At 45.1% G+C, this 20367-nt stretch overlaps 1 protein-coding gene and 1 pseudogene across 1 annotated transcript in view; one reads left to right on the top strand and one right to left on the bottom strand.

The window, feature by feature from the left end:
• Positions 1-20367, bottom strand: part of KIF4A (kinesin family member 4A) — a 128250-nt gene that overhangs the window by 51950 nt on the left and 55933 nt on the right. The window contains exons 14-15 of the mRNA XM_019019439.4: positions 13744-13800; positions 12592-12777 (exon numbers count right to left, since the gene is read on the bottom strand). Coding sequence (XP_018874984.1) covers positions 12592-12777; positions 13744-13800 — 243 coding nt within the window. The remainder of the gene's footprint in view (positions 1-12591; positions 12778-13743; positions 13801-20367) is intronic.
• On the top strand, positions 4056-4997 carry LOC101128014 (trafficking protein particle complex subunit 2-like protein; annotated as a pseudogene).

Raw genomic sequence — 20367 nt, 5'->3', positions numbered from 1 at the left:
TCAAAGCAGTGTGTAGAGGGAAATTTATAGCACTAAATGCCCACAAGAGAAAGCAGGAAAGATCTAAAATTGGCACCCCAACATCAAAATTAAAAGAACTAGAGAAGCAAGAGCAAACACATTCAAAAGCTAGCAGAAGGCAAGAAATAACTAAGATCAGAGCAGAACTGAAGGAAATAGAGACACAAAAAACCCTTCAAAAAAATCAATGAATCCGGGAGCTGGTTTTTTGAAAAGATCAACAAAATTGATAGACCGCTAGCAAGACTAATAAAGAAGAAAAGAGAGAAGAATCAAATAGACTAGACGCAATAAAAAATGATAAAGGAGATATCACCGCCGATCCCACAGAAATACAAACTACCATCAGAGAATACTATAAACACCTCTACGCAAATAAACTAGAAAATCTAGAAGAAATGGATAAATTCCTCGACACATACACCCTCCCAAGACTAAACCAGGAAGAAGTTGAATCTCTGAACAGACCAGTAACAGGCTCTGAAATTGTGGCAATAATTAATAGCTTACCAACCAAAAAAAGTCCAGGACCAGATGGATTCACAGCCGAATTCTACCACAGGTAGAAGGAGGAGCTGGTACCACTGCTTCTGAAACTATTCCAATCAATAGAAAAAGAGGGAATCCTCCCTATCTCATTTTATGAGGCCAGCATCATCCTGATACCAAAGCCTGACAGAGACACAACAAAAAAAGAGAATTTTAGGCCAATATCCCAGATGAACATCGATGCAAAAATCCTCAATAAAATACTGGCAAACCGAATCCAGCAGCACATCAAAAAGCTTATCCGCCATGATCAAGTGGGCTTCATCCCTGGATGCAAGGCTGGTTCAACATACGAAAATCAATAAACGTAATCCAGCATATAAACAGAACCAATGACAAAAACCACATGATTATCTCAGTAGATGCAGAAAAGGCCTTTGACAAAATTCAATAACCCTTCATGCTAAAAACTCTCATTAAATTAGGTATTGATGGGACGTATCTCAAAATAATAAGAACTATCTATGACAAACCCACAGCCAATATCATACTGAATGGGCAAAAACTGGAAGCATTCCCTTTGAAAACTGGCACAAGACACGGATGCCCTCTCTCACCACTCCTATTCAACATAGTGTTGGAAGTTCTGGCCAGGGCAATCAGGCAGGAGAAGGAAATAAAGAGTATTCAATTAGGAAACGAGAAAGTCAAATTGTCCCTGTTTGCAGATGACATGATTGTATATCTAGAAAACTCCATCGTCTCAGCACATCATCTCCTTAAGCTGATAAGCAACTTCAGCAAAGTCTCAGGATACAAAATTAATGTGCAAAAATCACAAGCATTCTTATACACCAATAACAGACAAACAGAGAGCCAAATCATGAGTGAACTCCCATTCACAATGGCTTCAAAGAGAATAAAATACCTAGGAATCCAACTTACAAGGGATGTGAAGGACCTCTTCAAGGAGAACTACAAACCACTGCTCAACGAAATAAAAGAGGATACAAAGAAATGGAAGAACATTCCATGCTCATGGGTAGGAAGAATCAATATCATGAAAATGGCCATACTGCCCAAGGTAATTTATAGATTCAATGCCATCCCCATCAAGCTACCAGTGACTTTCTTCATAGAAGTGGAAAAAACTACTTTAAAGTTCATATGGAAACAAAAAAGAGCCTGCATTGCCAAGTCAATCCTAAGCCAAAAGAACAAAGTTGGAGGCATCATGCTACCTGATTTCAAACTATATTACAAGGCTACAGCAACCAAAACAGCATGGTACTGGTACCAAAACAGAGATATAGATCAATGGAACAGAACAGAGCCCTCAGAAATAATGCCGCATATCTACAACTATCTGATCTTTGACAAACCTGAGAAAAACAAGCAATGGGGAAAGGATTCCCTATTTAATAAATGGTGCTGGGAAAACTGGCTAGCCATATGTAGAAAGCTGAAACTGGATCCCTTCCTTACACCTTATACAAAAATTAATTCAAGATGGATTAAAGACTTACATGTTAGACCTAAAACCATAAAAACCCTAGAAGAAAACCTAGGCAATACCATTCAGGACACAGGCATGGGCAAAGACTTCATGTCTAAAACACCAAAAGCAATGGCAACAAAAGCCAAAATTGACAAATGGGATCTAATTAAACTAAGGAGCTTCTGCACAGCAAAAGAAATTACCATCAGAGTGAACAGGCAACCTACAGAATGGCAGAAAAGTTTCGCAACCTACTCATCTGACAAAGGACTAATATCCAGAATCTACAATGAACTCAAACAAATTTACAAGAAAAAAATAAACAACCCCATCAACAAGTGGTCAAAGGATATGAACAGACATTTCTCAAAAGAAGACATTTATGCAGCCACAAGACACATGAGAAAATGCTCATCATCACTGGCCATCAGAGAAATGCAAATCAAAACCACAATGAGATACCATCTCACACCAGTTAGAATGGTGATCATTAAAGTCAGGAAACAATAGGTACTGGAGAGGATGTGGAGAAATAGGAACACTTTTACACTGTTGGTGGGACTGTAAACTAGTTCAACCATTGTGGAAGTCAGTGTGGCGATTCCTCAGGGATCTAGAACTAGAAATACCATTTGACCCAGCCATCCCATTACTGGGTATATACCCAAAGGATTATAAATTATGTTGCTATAAAGACACATGAACACGTATGTCTATTGCAGCACTGTTCACAATAGCAAAGACTTGGAACCAACCCAAATGTCCAACAATGATAGAGTGGATTAAGAAAATGTGGCACATATACACCATGGACTATGTAGCCATAAAAAATGATGAGTTCATGTCCTTTGTAGGGACATGGATGAAGCTGGAAACCATCATTCTCAGCAAACTATCGCAAGGACAAAAAACCAAACACTGCATATTCTCACTCATAGGTGGGAATCGAACAATGAGAACACATGGACACAGGAAGGGGAACATCACACACCGGGGCCTGTTGTGGGGTCAGGGGACGGGGGAGGGATAGCATTAGGAGATATACCTAATGTTAAATGATGAGTTAATGGGTGCAGCACACCAACATGGCACATGTATACATATGTAACAAACCTGCACGTTGTGCACCTGTACCCTAAAACTTAAAGTATAATTTAAAAAAAAAAGAAAAATAGTTTCTATTCATTATATACACCACATTTAGTCCCTAATTTTCTTACCAACTCCACAAGGGGGAATTATTCAAAAATTTGAGTTCTGGTTTACTACAACTCATGGTAATCTTCATTAATCAGAACCTATCCCTCCCCCTATTTTTCTTTGGCAATTCTTTACAGGTGATAGGAAAAATACCATGCTACTCAGGAGGCTGAGGTGGGAGGATCACTTGAACCCAGGAAGTCAAGGCTGTAGTGAGCTATGATCATGCCACTGCACTCCAGCCTGGGCGAGAGAGTGAGACTTTGTCTCTAGATAAATAAATAATTGAATTAAAAACTGCTTTTATTTCTTAGAGAAAAAAAAGATGGTGATTCACATGTGATTAAAACATATTGATTATATTAAGAATTTATTTCAGGCCTTGTGCAGTGGCTCATGCCTGTAATGCCAGCACTTTGGGAGGCCGAGGCGGGCAGATAACCTAAGGTCAGGAGTTCAAGACCAGCCTGGCCAACATGGTGAAACCCTGTCTCTACTAAAAATACAAAAATTAGCCAGGCATGGTGGCACAGGCCTGTAATCCCAGCTACTCAGGAGGCTGAGGCAGGAGAATCGCTTGAACTCAAGAGGTGGAGGTTGCAGTGCGCAGAGATTGCGCCACTACACTCCAGCCTGGGTGACAGAGCAAGACTCTGTCTCAAAAAAAATTTATTTCTTCTTAAGTTAATCAAGCATATTTGATACCATGGGGAAAAGGACTAGATGCCATGGGGAAAAAGACTAGATCTCTTACTATAGCTATAGCTCCTTACTAGCACCCCTTTGTAGAGTTAGGAATACAATGGGCGAGGCACCCAGCACTGGTCCTCCCAAGATGGTGATATGCATCCCGGTGATCACCAAGGAGAATTACCCTCTCTACATCCGCAGCACCCCCACGGAGAAAGAGCTGAGTTTCCAGTACATGGTGCACACATCTCTGGATGTGGTGGATGAGAAGATCTCCTCAATGGGGAAGGCCCTGGTCAACCAGAGAGAGGTCTATCTGGACCTGCTCTACCCCACAGAGGACTACAAGGTCTTGCCTCATAAGTCACTAGAGACTCTCAACCAGTCCCTTTGGACAAATCACTTGAGACCATGTAGTTCAAAGACGTTCCAAGAGCAGTAATGTAGCTTGTCCACGGTGACATTTACCAGTAGCCACTATTTTACAAAACATGGCCTCTACAGAGGAGGTCCGTCTTATTCATGAAGTCTCTGGTTTTGCAGTTAACTTTCTGGACCAGGCATTGATTCACAAAGAGGGTGAGGTATCCCAGGTGCACACAGAGACTCAGAGTCTGAATGGCTCAGCTTCCGGAGCCAGAATTGGGTAAGGCTTAGCTGCCTGCCCTTTGCTTCTCCAGTAAACACCAGTCATCCCAGTGAAGTATCTAGGCATGCACCCAGTATGGTCACTGCAGGACCAGCCCAGCCTGGGCACTTCCTGTGATTCAAGGTTGCCAGGCTTCTCCAAACTGAGGGCACACAGAGGGCCCTCAGCTGGCAGGTTCTTTACCTGCTGTCCCAGCAGTCCTTGTCTTACAAGTGCATTCCCTAACCAGCTATGCAGACAGGGCTACACTACCATCTCCAAGGTGAAGTTTGTCATGGTGGTGAATTCCTCCAACACAGCTCTTCGAGACAATGAAATTCACAGGATGTTCTGGAAGCTGCACAACTCCTACATAGATGTGATGTGCAACCCCTTCTGTAACCCGGGGACAATATCCACTCCAGGGACTTTGATAACATGGTGATGTATATAATGATACAGGTCTGCTGAGTGAGAACTCTGCCACCAGACATTGCAGACAGAAGCTTCAGCATGTGACTGTTGTGGGGATGTCTGCCTCTTCCTGAATGTGATGCCCATGGCATTTGGGGCAAGGCCCCATGCATGCTGCACCTCAAATAAAGCTCTTGTGAGATGAGATTTGGCTTTTTCCTTTCGTGTTAGCAGAGGATTTAACTAAGGAGAATTCAGCTACAGTCCTTTAGTGGTGTGGGCAGAGGTTAGTGACCAGACACAGCAGGAAGTCTGCCCCCAATAGGCTCGAAGCGGGGCAGGCAGGGGTGCCTGGAGCTGAGAGCTCTGGAGCCCACGGGACCTGTGACCACGTGGGCTGCCTCTGCTGCTCCCTCTGCCCTTGCTGTGGCTGCCCATTGGCTGAACGGGTGGGCTGGTCCATAGGGGTTAGCCTCCTGAGCCCACATACAGCCTAGGATCTAGGGGCAAATGGGGAGCCCTTCCAATGTGCACATTCCCATGGGGGAGGGCCCTCCTCTTTCTGGACTCGGCCTCCATTCTTTGCATGTGGTCCAACATCTGGACACAGCCCAGGCCTTAGAAGGAGCCCTCGTGAAATTTGGAAAGCTTCAGGTCAGCCTGCTTCTGAAACCCTACAGTGGCAGACTCAAGGCGCCCTTTCCTGCCTGTTGGTGCAGAGTAGGTTAGGATCCGGCTGCTGCTCTCCAGATCCCTGGGCAGGCTGCTCCGGGAGCACATGGCTAGGATGAGCCAGTTGGATCTGCCCTTTCTGCCCAGAAGCCCTGCAGCCAAAGTTCAAATAATGACCAGGCCTGAGGTGTCAACCAGGACTGAGGTGACGGTTCAGGCGGCCCAGGCCTGCCTCACCAATGTCGCTTGTTGACGTGGCTGAGTGACGACTACCCAGGGCAGTGGCAGAGGCCACAAGGACCACCCACGTGGCTGAGCCCTCAGCACATTCCTCGATCCATGTGTAGTCAGTACCAGCAGGGTTGAGCAACCAAGGCTCGGCCTGCTGAGGAGCCCCCTTCTCTCCCCAGCCCATCCTCCCACCCCCCAGCACTTGTCTAGGACTAGAGAGTTTCTCAAGGACCTTCCATGATCCCAGAATCCCCTGGGAGCAGGTAAGGCTGTTAACGTGGGTTAGTCAGGGGCAGGGCACAGGGAGGTGAACTTTTTCTCTACCCATCTTTGGATTTTCATGTCTTCCAATAAGTGCAGTGTTAATTTTATAAATTACAGAAGAAAAAGAAATCAACTAGGAGTGTGTGTGTGAAAACCACGTGCCCCAGGCCTCCCCTGCCCCAGGGTGAATTGGAAGCCCTGGAGTGGGCTGAGGCATGCCAGGCAGCTGATTCGGGTGCACGTGGGCCACAAGCCACCCTCACAGGGTTAAATATTTAACAAGAGCCTCGTATTTGTTAAGACAAGGCAGGACCCCAGCCCAAGCACCTCTCCCCTGCAGCCAGGCATGAAACCTTTGGCTTTTAGTGGGAATCACCCCTGCCTAAGTCCTGGCTGTGGCGGGGACTGCAAATTGTTAACCCAGCATCTATTCTCCTTCCTCCCTACTAACAGAATCCCAGTGCTTCTGCCCAATTCTGACAAGCGGGCAGGCAAAAGCCATGTCCTACTCTCCCTCACAACCCAGGGTGGGCAGTTGTAGCATGCAAGTGGATGATGTCGGGAGAGACTTGCAGGAAAGACCCTGTAAAGGGAGCTCAGCTGACATGTGCAGTACCCTTCACCTTTGCCTTCTTCCTGCCTGGAATGTGGATGTGATGGCTGGTGCTCAGACAGCTGTCTTGAGAGCATGAGGAAAAGATTCACACCCTAAGGCCAAGGAAGCAGAAAGCAGGAAGGATCCTGGGCCTTTGCTGCTGTACGTGCCCCAGACTACTTATGTTCAGCTTTTTTTTTTTTTTTTAATGTGAGAAAATAAATATACCCCTCTCCGGTTAAAGAAAGAAAGAAAGAAAGAAAGAGAGAGAGAAAGAAAGAAAGAAATACAGTGGGGGAACACATATCCCCATGTTTCTAGGCAAGAGTACAAGAAAGGAGGAATCACTTCTCAGCCTTACCAGTAATCCTTTGTTTATCCTGGAAAAGCCAAAATACATTTGACCTTAAAGAGGCTGCATTGTATGTCCTATTAACATGGACAATTGAGCTACATATTTAACTTACTCCCTCCTGAAATCCCATGAAAATGAACAAAAAAGGAGGTATAAATCAACGAGAATGAAAAGAGACAAGGAAAGCAGTTGAGAGATATCAACAAACTTTTGGAAGAAGAAAACAGCTGGATAAGCAGTAACTGACGTCCAGAGTGGAAAAAGCTAAAATATAACTCCTACAGGACAAACATCAAGAAGAAACATGCCAATATGTACCACAGAGCCACAGAGTAGAGCAGAGGCTTCCTTTCTGGAGAGGCCGAACCTAACAGGTTGGACACAGCTAATAGCAGGGATGCAGTACCATACTGCTGACAGGGATTAAATAAAAGTCTGTCTATGATTGGAGAGACTTCAACTCCCTTATTTTGTCTGGGTTACTAGAATGATGGCATACCACCACTAGGCCCATACAACTCTAGGCAAAAGAATAAAAGATTTCTTTATTGGAAATTGACTAGCCTAAGAGAAATCCATGCACATACAACTTGCTATTGGCTTTTAGTGCCTCCCTCTTAAATATGAATGGATAGCCATGGCTCACTAGAAATTGTAGGAAAGTATCTTACCTGAAAGACAGACCAAAACAAACACAGTAGAGAAAGGAAATCCGGAGGAAACAAAGGCAAGGCAGGGAGAAGAAGAAAACCTTGATAAAATTTAATTCCTATTCTTAGAGATGGGCTATGCATCCACACAAAAAGAATAAAAGGCTATAAGGAACAATTACAGGATCAAAAGGAGACCTTGGAAATTAATAGCCAAATGAAATAATTCACTAAGAATGAAGGGAAATCTCTCAGAGTGGAATAAAAAGACAAAGAAATAGAAAATAGGAAGAAAGAGATCAGAAAAGCAGAAACTAAATCTAAGAGGTCCAATATCTGATTAAGAGAAGTGCAAGAAAGAGAAAACAGAAAATGTAGAGATAGCATTATCAAAGAAATGATAGGAAAAAAACCTCCCAGAAAGGAGTACAAATTTCTAGATTGAAAGGACCAGTCGAGCACCAAGCACAATAAACGAGAAAAGAAGGCTGGGTGTGGTGGTACATACCTGTAATCCCAGCACTTTAGGACTGGGAGGCTGGGAGGATCACTACAGACCAGGAATTTGAGACCAGCCTCAGCAACATAGTGAGACCCCATCTCTACAAAAAATAAAAAATTAGCCAGGCATGGTGGCACATGCCTGTAGTCCCAGCAACTTGGGATGCTGAGGCAGGAGGACCACCTGAGCCCAGGAAGTTGAGGCTGCAGTGAGCTGTGATGGCACCACTGCACTCCAGCCTGGGTAACAGAGCAAGACCCTGTCTCTATAAAAACAACAATAACAACAACAACAACAAAAAACAACAGGAAACCATACCAAGGTCCATCATTGTGAAATTAAGTAACACCTGGGGACAATGAAAAGATCCTGAAAGTTTCCAAAGTAAAAAAAAAATAGGTCTATAACAAATAATCCAAAATTATAATAGACTTCTCAACAGCAATACTGGAAACAGAAGACAATGGAGCAAGGCCTTCAAAATAATGAAGAAAACATTTCTATAGAATTGTAAACCCAGCCAAACTAACAAGTAGAAGAATTTTTAAAATGCAATTTTCAGACATGCAAAGCTTTAAAGTATTTCCCTTTCATGTATACATTCTCAGAAAGCTATTGGGGTTTTACTCCACCAAAGCAAAGGGGTATACTAAAGAGGAGGAAGACATGAAATCCATGTCAACACAGAGATGAGAAAGAAGTGAAGCAAATCCCCAGGATGATGGTCCCAAACTGGTGAGTGGGCAACAGCCCTAGAGAAAGCAAACCAGGACAGAAGATTCCAGAACGGTTGTTTTCAGGAAAGAAATGGATTGATAAATTATCTGGTATGTCTGACCACAATGAAGAGTTTTACAGTTTTTTTGTTTTTTGTTTTTTGAGATGGAGTCTTGCTCTGTCGCCCAGGCTGGAGTGCAGTGGCGTGATCTCGGCTCACTGCAACCTCCGCCTCCTGGGTTCAAGCAATTCTCCTGCCTCAGCCTCCCCAGTAGCTGGGACTACAGGCGCCCGCCACCATGCTCGGCTAATTTTTTGTATTTTTAGTAGAGACGGGGTTTCACCGTGTTAGCCAGGATGGTCTCTATCTCCTGACCTCGTGATCCGCCTGCCTTGGCCTCCCAAAGTGCTGGGATGAGTTTTACAGTTTTGTCAAGAAGTTTGGAGATAAAATTATTGACAGGTATATCGAAAACTAAGTAAATGGAAAAAATGAGGTTATTATCTCTAGCAAATACAAAGAGCTATACAAGAAAGGAAATGCAATCATACTATATGGCTCAATTTTAAACATATTTATGTAATCAGAAAAATTTAAACACTAAATACTCATTTAAACAAAAAGGGTGATATAACCATTTTGAAAGAAGAAGGTGAGGCAGTGTGCACAGGTGGTGGGATAAGAGAGCTACGTTCTTGTCTTCCATCGTGGGAGGTCAATAGATATTTATCTAAAAAATGTAACATAATTATACTGCCAATTCTTATCTAGAAATATGGAGGTAAATGTCAGAATAGGAATAGAGGACTGCTTTGATTTTTCTAAGTATTATAGTATTTGACTTTAAAAAATGATATATATGCATTTGTTTGACATAGATAAAAATTAAGTTTTTTTTTTGTTTGTTTTTTTGAGACAGGGTCTCACTCTGTCACCCAGGCTAGAGTGCAGTGGTGCAATCTAGACTCACTGCAACCTCCACCTCCCGGGTTCAAGCGATTCTCCCGCCTCAGCCTCCCAAGTAGCTGGGATTAAAGGCATGCAGCTAATTTTTGTATTTTTAGTAGAGACAGGGTTTCACCATGTTGACCAAGCTGGTCTCGAACTTCTGGCCTCAAGTGATCCACCTGCCTTGGCCTCCCAAAGTGCTAGGATTACAGGTGTGAGCACCATGCCCAGCCAAAGTTTTTTTTGTTGGGATGGTCTCACTCTGTCACTCAGGCTGGATTGCAGTGGTGTGATCTCAGCTCACTGCAGCCTCCACCTCCCTGTGCTCAGGTGATCCTCCCACCTCAGCCTCCCAAGTAGCTGGGACTACAGGCTCACACCACTAGGCCCGGCTAATTTTTGTATTTTTTGTGGAGCCAGAGTTTCGCCATGTTGCCCTGGCTGGTCTCAAACTCCTGGGCTCAAGTGATCTGCCCACTGCAGCCTCCCAAAGTGCTGGCATTACAAAAAACTAAGTTTTTAAAAGTTAAAAAAGACCATGATAACAAAAGGGAAAAAAATCTCTATTGGCAACTCAGTTATTATTTTGGAAGCAACCTCTAACCTAGGGGGAAAAAGTGGTGAAAATTAATTAGCAGAAACACTTTTTTTGTCTTTACTCTGAAAACATATGAGAGCTGGCAATTTAAAAAAAGCATGAGTACTTGTTGTAGGGTCCTGCAGCCCCATCCATTCTCTACTGGGCCCTGGTATCCTGCTCCTCTCCCAGCTCTGCAGCTGAACTCTGTGCCTTAGTTTACTTCTCTGCACCGGGGGCTCACCCCAAGACCATTCCCAGCAGCTTCCCAGGTGATGTTGGTACCCCTAAGGCTGGGCTTTGCCAGCTGTGGCCCAGCTCCTTAGTACTGCCCAGGGGGCACCAGGTTGCTGAGGATGTGACTGTGGGCACCATTCTAGGCCAGTGGTTCTCGTATTGCATTCCAGCAGCAGGAATATCACCTGGGAACTTGATAGAAGTGCAAATTATTGGCCCCGCCCAAGACCCACTGAATTAGAGCTTATGGAATGGGGCCCTGCAAGCTGGGGTTTTAAGGAGCCTTCCGGATGATTCTGACATGCATGAGAATCTGCCAACTACTGATCTAGGCCAGCCATTAGTGTAGCCTGGGGAGGGACTGAGGCTGTCTAGACCAAGAAGAGGTAGAAAACACTAGCCTCATCTGGACTTCTGAGATTGGGAACCACCACCAACAAAAACCAACCCTATAGTCTCTCCTCTTGGAAGAGGAAGATAAATTGGAGGGCCTGGAGAAAGCATACATTTTTTTCTTTCCCTGCTCCTGGCTTGGTTCCAGCTCTGCTCACCTATCTCACTTGTCTTGGTTTTACAAAAGGCTGTCTAGATGATGCCAGCCAGGCAGGGGTGGAAGTCCTGGGGAGGCAGGAGGCAGAAGACCCTGACTGTTTATGCCTTGGGAACCTCACCATAGACCAGATGGCCCCTCTTCAAATGGAAAGAATCCTAACTCCACAAGGAAAGAATCTTAAAACCCCAGTTCCTCCTCCTCCCAACCCCAGGAAGACCTTGTAGACAGTGCCAAAAAACAGCTCCAACCCCCAGCAGCTGGGAAGAAAGCCAGAAGCTGTCCTTCCTCCTCATCCTGGCCCCACTTCCCAGCCCCCGCCAATACTGTGAACCCTCTTGCCATTCAGCCTGGTTTCCTGGTGAAGGTCCTGCAGTCGTGGGCCCTGGGGGATCCCCTGGAAAAGGCCCTCAAGAAGGAAGGGACCAAGGGCATCCTTGGGCCAACTGTCCACCTCTCTTGTCCACTGTTCTCTCCTCCCCACTTCTGTCTTCAAAAGGCTACTTCCCAGGATAGATCGGGTGCTAGGACAACTGCAGTCCAATCCAAAAGCTCTCCCTGCCCCTGTGTCTTATTTCAGATGTGAGAACAACTGTACAGTGTAAACTAATAAAGTGTTTTTAATGGTTGTAGATTGGAAATAAAGTATGTCATATGAACAGTTGCCATGGGGGAATAAGAAAGCATGGATACTAGAGCTGTTCCTTAATATAAGCACATAATACCTTGGGAATAGTAAGATATAGCTGGATGGGAAAACAACCCATTCTTCCCCCTACCACCCATCCTAATATCCCTTTGTCTGTAATTACAAACAGTGAGAAACACTGGTCTGCAAGGGAAAATAAGTCTGGAGCAAGGGCCATTTCTTGTGGGTAACCTGAAAGCCAAGAGTTTAAGTAAAGACCTGACTATTAATTGGCAAAGGCCACTTAGAACTATCATCAGAAAAAAGTTTAGCCATTTGTCAAGTCATGTGACATCCACTAGTGTCTTCATAATTCATACTATAACCCAGACTATTTACCAGAAGATGTGTTTTTTCTCAGAATCCAAGCATAGTTATTAGAATATAATTTCTCTATAAGTAGGGACCACATTTATTATAATGTTATCAAACTATTTATTAAATACCTGTGGCATAAGGTAAGGCATTAGATAGATTAAATGGAACAAAATACACACTCCCTGTCCTGAATGTATCCTCTTTTTAAACCAACAGTACAACTCCCATTATACTATATACATTTTGTTGTCTTTTCATCATCAAAAATTGTATGCTTGTTGTTTTCTTCCCACTCAGTTTAAGAGACTGTAGACATGAACAAATACTGCCCTAGGAAATAGTTTACCTGGTATTGGTACTGAATGGGCTGCAGTTGGCTGTCATTCTGAGTCATCTTCCTAGCCAGGGCCTCTTTCAGTGCAAGCGCTTTATTCAACTCAACCAGCTCCTTAGACATCTGCGCTTGACGCAGAGCATGCTGAGTGGTAAAAGCGTCAGAAGACCTGCTCGTCTCTGGACTGGTTTCTACTTGCTGGAAAAAAATCAGGATAATGATTTATAAGAGAAACAAGCAAATGGAGTTCCTTAGGCACTATTTCATCAAGCCTCACAGGCACTTCTCCATTAACAATATCTCTGTTCCTTTACAACAGTGGCTCTGCATACATTTGTTTTAAGTATCTGAAATAAATAGCTAGCCTAGTTCCCTGCTCTCTCAAGCACCTTATTTCTTATATACTTTAATGGACTCTTTTAGTATCAACTAACTTTCTTTGCTCTTTCCTTTATTGATCTGGATGGCATTTCTTACTTTTACCTCATTCCAAGGGGTTCTTACAGGAGAGAAAGTCCTGGAAATTGAGAAAAGGGTTCATTTGTTCTCACACAGCTGACCTCTAGTACCTGATCTAGTATTTTCCTTCTTTCAGAATGTGAAAACTACTGACATAGATTCATTTTAGGGAGAAAAGCCTGTCTCAAGCAATCCATCATCCAGCCTTTCATTTTGTCTTTATAACCTTTAGTCAACATCTAACACATTTTATCTATCCTTGTGATCTGAACACTTAAATTATTTTCCTTGGTTCTTTTAGCCCCTAATATCTCATCCATAGAAAAAATTATCTTCTGTTTCTCCTCTAATGCTTTTTTGACTTTGCCATAATTTCCTCATTTTTTCCTCTCCTCATTTTTAACTTGCTGGATGGTTGATGCAGAATACTAGCCTCTAACAAGAAATCAGTCAGCTGGGTTGCAAATATGGAACATTACATTCTTGAGAAGTCCTGCCCCCCCATTACCAGTTATACTATTAGTGGTAGAGCCTATCCAAGGTAGGGATTTTATGAAGCTGAGATTTACACTAAAGATTTCTGGATTTAACAGGCATTCTATGGAGGATGGTAACAATCACAGGTTCTCTTTTTCAGTTGAGTGATAAGTTATAGGAAACGGCAGTTAGAGCTCCTGGTTCTACACAAAGGGGCCAATTACTTACGGCTTCTTGCTCCACCGCAGTATCAATGGCTGCAGCCATGCAAGCAACAGTTTCATCCTGCAGTAACAAATGTTTTGGTTTAGGGAAAGAGTCTGAAGTAAAGCTTACTGGTGGATTTTATATTGGTTAGTTAATTTTTTTCAAGTGTATACAGAGACTGTTTAAGATATTGGACCCATTTTATAGTTACAGAAACCCCAATAGCCACGTTTCCATTTCCCATCTCCCAAGAGTCTTTCTTCTTCATAAAGGACAATTGTGTAGTTCTTATAAAAAATAAGGTCATGTGGCAACTGACATATTTCTTGCACTTCTCCTGCCCTGCCAGAGACATTTGGGCCAGAGTGAAACATTTAGCCATTCCAACAGGCCAAAGTTTAACCCATTTTATGGACTCTACCCTTTCTTTTTATGCATCTACCACTAAGTATACCTCTATTAATGTACAAGCCTAGCCAGTTCTTATGGGGACATACCATTCTACGAACAGACATATCAAATAATGGCAATGCATCAGAAAAGTAAATAGAATGGTTATTTTTTATTTTTATAGTCAGTCAAGGTAGCAGGATCTTCCTCTATAAAGAAATAAATGCCTAGCCAGGCACGGTGGCTTATGCCTGTAATCCCAGCGCTTTGGGAGGCCAAGGCAGGCAGGTCACGAGGTCAGGAGTTCGAGATCAGCCTGGCCAACATGATGAAACCCCGTCTCTACTAAAAATACAAAAAAAATTAGACGGGCATGGTGGCGAGCACCTGTAATCACAGCTACTCTGGAGGCTGAGGCAGGAGAATTGCTTAAACCCGGGGGGCGGAGGTTGCAGTGAGCCAAGATTGTGCCACTGCACTCCAGCCTGGGAGACAGAGCAAGACTCCATCTTGAAGAAAAAACAAAAATCAAAAAACAAAAACAAAAACAAAAACAAAAAACAGAAAGAAATAAATGCCTTAGATGGGTACTCCCAGAAAAATGTGCTCTTGAAGTCAGATAAAGGTACTGCAGCCTCTGTCCCTCATGTAAATAAGAACTGATCATAAAGATATGGAATCAATCTAAGTGTGTATGTGGTGTGTGTATACCATACCACATTTTCTTTATCCGATCATCCATTGATACACCATGGACTACTACTGGAATAGTAGTAGTCACACCATGGAATACTACTCAACCATAAGAAGAATGGAATCATGTCTCTTGCAGCAACTTGAATGAAACTAGAGGCCATTATCTTAAGTGAAATAACTCAGAAAGTCAAATACTGCATGTCCTTACTTATAAGTGGGAACTAAATAATGTGTACACATGGGCATAGTGGAATAACAGACATTGGAGACTTGGAAGAGTGAAAGGGTTGGGGGATGGTGAGGGATGAGAAATTACTTATTGGGTACGAAGTACAGTATTCAGGTGACGGCTACAGTAAAAATCCAGTCTTCGGTACTACCCAATATATCTATGTAACAAAACTGCACTTGTACCCCCTAAATCTAAAAATAGAAAGAAAGAAAAAAGGGAAAAAAAGAACAGATGATATGGTGCTACTCCAGGTAACTAGGAGGAAAAGGGTAAGCACTAATTCTTTGGCAAATTATTTTTTGGGGCATTCAAACAACTGCCACCTAGAAGGGAAAACTAAAACTACTTAATAGGACTAATTTGTTTATAGGCTATCATATTAGCAAGCTCTGTTCTCACCACTGGAATTTAGGCTTTATTTGGTATTGTAAGATATGGATTACCACTTCTGTGTAAGTGATTCTTCAAAGCCCTGGGAAAAAAGAATTATTTCCAGGAAGTCATGTACTTAAGGAGGTCATAGGTGAAAAAGCTATTAGCTCAACAGCTAAGAATTTAGGGTTAGTACATGGAGTCTCTATATCACCCTTATGAAACATTACATAGTTGTTGAAACTTAACTTTTAGTACCTTTAATGTGAGAAGTGAAGAGACCCCTCTCCCCTCGCTCTTTTTTGAGACAGAGTCTCGCTCTTTCACTCAGGCTGGAATGTGGTGCTGCCATCTCAGCTCACTGCAACCTCCACCTCCCGGGCTCAAATGATCCTCCCACCTCAGCCTCCTGACTAGCTGGGACTACAAGTGTGCACCACCACATCCAGCTCCCTCTCCCTCTCCCCCTCCCCCTCCCCCTCTCTCCCTCTCCCTCTCCCCCTCCCCCTCCCCCTCTCTCCCTCTCCCTCTCCCTCTCCCTCTCCCGTCTCCCTCTGTTGCTGAGGCTGGACTGTACTGCCCTGATCTCAGCTCGCTGCAACCTCCCTGCCTCCGGCTCCTGTGATTCTCCTGCCTCGGCCTGCCGAGTGCCTGGGATTGCAGGCACGCGCCGCCACGCCTGACTGGTTTTTGTATTTTTGGTGGAGACGGGGTTTCGCCGTGTTGACCGGGCTGGTCTCCAGCTCTTGACCTCGAGTGATCTGCCTGCCTCGGCCTCCCGAGGTGCTGGGATTGCAGACGGAGTTTCGCTCACTCAATGCTCAATGTTGCCCAGGCTGGAGTGCAGTGGCGTGATCTCGGCTCGCTACAACCTCCACCTCCCAGCTGCCTGCCTTGGCCTCCGAAAGTGCTAAGATTACAGCCTCTGCCCGGCCGCCACCCCATCTACGAAGTGAGGAGCGTCTCCGCCTGGCCGCCCATTGTCTGGGATGTGAGGAGCCCCTCTGCTCGGCTGCCCCGTCTGGGAAGTGAGGAGCGCCTCTGCCCGGCCGCCCCGTCTGGGAAGTGAGGAGTGCCTCTGCCCGGCCGCCACCCCATCTAGGAAGTGAGGAGCGTCTCTGCCTGGCCGCCCATTGTCTGGGATGTGAGGAGCCCCTCTGCCCGGCTGCCCCGTCTGGGAAGTGAGGAGCACCTCTGCCCGGCCACCCTGTCTGGGAGGTGAGGAGCGCCTCTACCCAGCCGCCCATTGTCTGGGATGTGAGGAGTGCCTCTGCCCGGCCGCCACCCCATCTAGGAAGTGAGGAGCGCCTCTGCCCGGCCGCCCCCCTGGGAAGTGAGGAGCGCCTCTGCCCGGCCACCCATCGTCTGGGATGTGAGGAGTGCCTCTGCCTGGCCGCCCCGTCTGGGAGGTGAGGAGCGCCTCTGCCCGGCCGCCACCCCGTCTAGGAAGTGAGGAGTGCCTCTGCCCGGCCGCCACCCCGTCTGGGAAGTGAGGAGCGCCTCTGCCCGGCCACCACCCCATCTGGGATGTCAGGAGCATCTCTGCCCGGCCGCCCCGTCTGGGAACTGAGGAGCGCCTCTGCCCGGCCGCCCTGTCTGAGTAGTGAGGAGCGCCTCTGCCTGGCAGCCGCCCCATCTGGGAAGAGAGGAGCGTCTCTGCCCGGCCACCCCGTCAGGGAAGTGGGGAGCGCCTCTGCCCGGCCGCCCCATCTGGGAAGTGGGGAGCGCCTCTGCCCGGCCGCTCCGTCTGGGAAGTGGGGAGCGCCTCTGCCCGGCCGCCCCATCTGGGAAGTGAGGAGCACCTCTGCCCGGCCACCCTGTCTGGGAGGTGAGGAGCGCCTCTACCCAGCCGCCCATTGTCTGGGATGTGAGGAGTGCCTCTGCCCGGCCGCCACCCCGTCTAGGAAGTGAGGAGCGCCTCTGCCCGGCCGCCCCCCTGGGAAGTGAGGAGCGCCTCTGCCCGGCCGCCCATCGTCTGGGATGTGAGGAGTGCCTCTGCCTGGCCGCCCCGTCTGGGAGGTGAGGAGCGCCTCTGCCCGGCCGCCCCCTCTGGGAGGTGAGGAGCGCCTCTGCCCGGCCGCCCCGTCTGGGAGGTGAGCGCCTCTGCCCGGCTGCCCCGTCTGGGAGGTGAGGAGCGCCTCTGCCCGGCCGCCCCATCTGGGAGGTGTACCCAACAGCTCCGAAGAGACAGCGACCATTGAGAACAGGCCATGATGACAATGGCAGTTTTGTCAAAAAGAAAAGGGGGAAATGTGGGGAAAAGAAAGAGAGATCAGATTGTTACTGTGTCTGTGTAGAAAGAAGTAGACATAGGAGACTCCATTTTGTTCTGTACTAAGAAAAATTCTTCTGCCTTGGGATGCTGTTAATCTATAACCTTACCCCCAACTCCATGCTCTCTGAAAACATGTGCTGTGTCCACTCAGGGTTAAATGGATTAAGGGCAGTGCAAGATGTGCTTTGTTAAACAGATGCTTGAAGGCAGCATGCTCGTTAAGAGTCATCATCACTCCCTAATCTCAAGTACTCAGGGACACAAACACTGCGGAAGGCTGCAGGGACCTCTGCCTAGGAAAGCCAGAGACCTTTGTTCACGTGTTTATCTGCTGACCTTCTCTCCACTATTATCCTATGACCCTGCCACATCCCCCTCTCCGAGAAACACCCAAGAATGATCAATAAATATTAAAAAAAAAAAAAAAAAAAAAAAAACAAAAAACTTTTTTGTAGACAGGGTCTCACTATGTCATGAAGGATGGTCTCATTTTATTTTATTTTTTTTAAAGACAAGGTCTCACTGTGTTGCCTAGGCTGATCTCAAGCTCTTGGGCTCCAGGGTTCCACCTGCCTCGGTCTCTCAAAGAGTTTGGATTACAGGCGTAAGCCACTGCGCCTGGCCTGAAGAGATCCTTAATAAGTGCTATTTATGAAGCATTTCCCTTATTCTGCTCAGAAACTCCCAACCAGTGAGGCTCAAAGAGAATTTAAAGGAAGCTTCAGTATTCCCACATCCTTTCTCATGATGATTTGTAGTACTGGTGATTCTCCAAGTGCAGGACATACTAAATCATTCTTAAAAAGGATTAAAAAAAATCTATAATGGTTACCCTTTCCTCCCTCCCATGTTTCAATTTTCAGTATAAGGACTAATCAGAGGCCTGTCCTAGATTATTAGGGCCTAAAACACTGGCCTTTGGAGACTTTCTCTAGTACCTTCCAGAGTTAGGATCAAAAGTAGATGGGTTAATCCTTGAAGAAGATATGTTGTTACTCTGGGTTTATCTTTGGCTTTTGGCCCAGTGAAATTTTACAATACTAAGGTTTAAGCCTAGGGCTATGGTGACATGTTCTGCATGAACATGGCAGAATTCTGCCTCTATAATCCTAAATGTAAATATACGACAATAAGATTTATTTCAGTCTCACAGCCCTCTTTCCCCCGATTCTAAGACTATAACCAAGAACCTCTTAAAAATAAAACGTGATTTCATAAAGGTGATGGTTAGGGGAACAAGGCCAGGGTACACTGTGCTACATTAACCAGCAATATCCTCCAAGATGAAGTTTGTGTTTGTAGGCGGTACCGTTACTGGGCATGCAAAATGCTTTTTATGGAACTGGTCTTGGAGGAGGGGATATAAACAAAAAAGATCATTTGATTTTGTAGGAACTGAAAGGACTGCTTGAATTTCCTCACAGGTAACTGCACAAGGAGGTTTGCTTGAATTATATTTTAAAGGAAGAAATGGTACAGTTTAGCGCTTAAAGCCCCAGGAAGAATATCTAGGAACAATGGTTGCCTTTATAATGGAAAAGGGGGTGTTCACTAGTCACTTAAAATAAAAATAGTTTTAATCCAGAATGAAGGGCACAAGCACTTACTTTTGAAACATTTTGCTTTCACTGTAGTGAGTCTTAATAAAAGCCATGGGATACATTGTTGTGTATTTCCAAAAAAATATATAGCTGGGAGGGTCTCCGAACAATAGATGTGGAGAACTCTGATTCAGGAGTCCAGCAGGACTCCTGGATAAAAGGGCTTACTCTGCCTAACTGTGACAGTGGATGGAAGCCAGGAACTTTATCAGTTTGTGGCAATCTTTAGCACCCTCCTACTGTGTGTGCCAAGTACATTTAAGTGGCAGACACAGCGATTCTACGGAGTTCCTCTGGGCCAGCCACCACTAGCAACTCCCTCTACAGGCACACCAGGCACCAGTCATATTGCCAGATTCTCACTGAGGATGCTTTATTTTATTAATTTGGTTCCACGGGTTTCCTTCATCTTTCCTATGTGACTCGAAGCCCCAGAAATGAGGTGGTATTAATCCTCTAAGATTGGTGTGATGGCCATGAACAATGGTGGGTACCCTGGGTCACTATTTCTGAGCTTGTAAGTTTTGGCTCCAGTGGGCTTCTGCAGCCTAGATTATCTTAATTCTGAGGCAGCTCACACAAGGTTTTCATGTATCAGATGTTTCAGTTGCATTTGAGTGGCATTATAATTGTGAAATTTAACCTTGTGATAGCCGTTGTCTAACAAGTACTCTATACTTCAGCCACATTGAAGTTCTTACCATTTTTTAAACTTTCATACCTCTTTGCTTTTATATATATCTTTTCCTCTATATATAGTCTAGTCCCTTTTTAAAAAACCTTATTTATTTTATATAAAAGCTCTTAAATTTTTCCTTGTGGAGCAGGGCTAACTCGTAAGCAGTGTGCCCAGAGTTGGCCTGTCCCTTCCCTTTTGTCTGCATGGCAAACTCCTGTTCATTTTTAGGACCCAGTTTCTTCTATGATGCCTTCCTGAATTTTCTGGACTAACAGTTAATCATCCTTTGTTTTATGATCCCACTGCACTTTGCTTACATTGCTGATATAAAAGAAAGCACACATGAGAGAGGATTCCCAATTTTCCTTGCCTTCAACCCTTGCCTCCTTTCCCCGTTACC

This window comes from Gorilla gorilla, chromosome X (genome assembly GCF_029281585.2).
Source record: "Gorilla gorilla gorilla isolate KB3781 chromosome X, NHGRI_mGorGor1-v2.1_pri, whole genome shotgun sequence".
NCBI classification, from domain to species: Eukaryota; Metazoa; Chordata; class Mammalia; order Primates; family Hominidae; genus Gorilla; species Gorilla gorilla.
Note: the sequence above shows the minus strand (reverse complement) of the source record. Positions and strands in the feature narration are given on the sequence as shown.